Source organism: Opisthorchis viverrini (assembly GCF_000715545.1).
Source record: "Opisthorchis viverrini unplaced genomic scaffold opera_v5_8264, whole genome shotgun sequence".
Classification (NCBI taxonomy): Eukaryota; Metazoa; Platyhelminthes; class Trematoda; order Opisthorchiida; family Opisthorchiidae; genus Opisthorchis; species Opisthorchis viverrini.
The window spans coordinates 1-605 of NW_008761905.1; the positions used below are offsets into that span (position 1 = coordinate 1).

Here is a 605-nt window from a genome sequence, read left to right on the forward strand (position 1 = left end):
TCTTCAACCGCATTTTCGGTCGCTGCTAGTCCGCAACCCCCTCCACACAGACGAGATGAATGTCTTCTTTTCGCATAATGATCACTCACGATTGCAGATACTGTGATGGAATTTCATTGAACCTAAGTTTTGTCCTGGTGGTTGTGTTCACGCGTTACTTGTCAGCTTGTCGGAAAGGGTCGTGACCCCCATTCAAGCCTTTTCCTTTCTCAACCTCAGGTTCAAGCCGCGGCCATGCAGTATGCTCAGTTCCGTCTAAGCCTGAGCATAGTTGCCCAAGCTCCCGTCGTCTATATGCCACAGCATTCCTTCTCCACCAAAGCACTCATGGTGGATCTAGGCTGCGTCACCTTTTGCAACCATTTCGAGTTTATCGCTTCCGATCAAGGCCTCGAAGATGCCGTTGGTCCGATTCCAGACCCAGGAATAATGTTAGAACGTACAGAAATTCGCCTGGAGAACTTACGCCTCAGCCGGTAGGTCATCCTATGCACATGATGTCTTTTTGGCTTTGAATTAGTTGTTTTCAATACGAATTCTTTGCATCAAACTTTTTGCATTTATTTGACGCTTTCCTCCAACTGTCACTGGGAATCTCTTTGATG

General features: G+C 47.1%; 1 protein-coding gene across 1 annotated transcript; it reads left to right on the plus strand.

The window, feature by feature from the left end:
- Positions 1 to 219: 219 nt before the first annotated feature.
- Positions 220 to 480, plus strand: T265_16230 (hypothetical protein; the record flags this gene model as incomplete). The annotated part of the gene is made up of 1 exon (XM_009179797.1): positions 220 to 480. A coding segment is annotated over one exon (246 nt), but the record flags the coding sequence as incomplete, so codon positions are not given.
- Between the last annotated feature and the right edge of the window lie 125 nt (positions 481 to 605).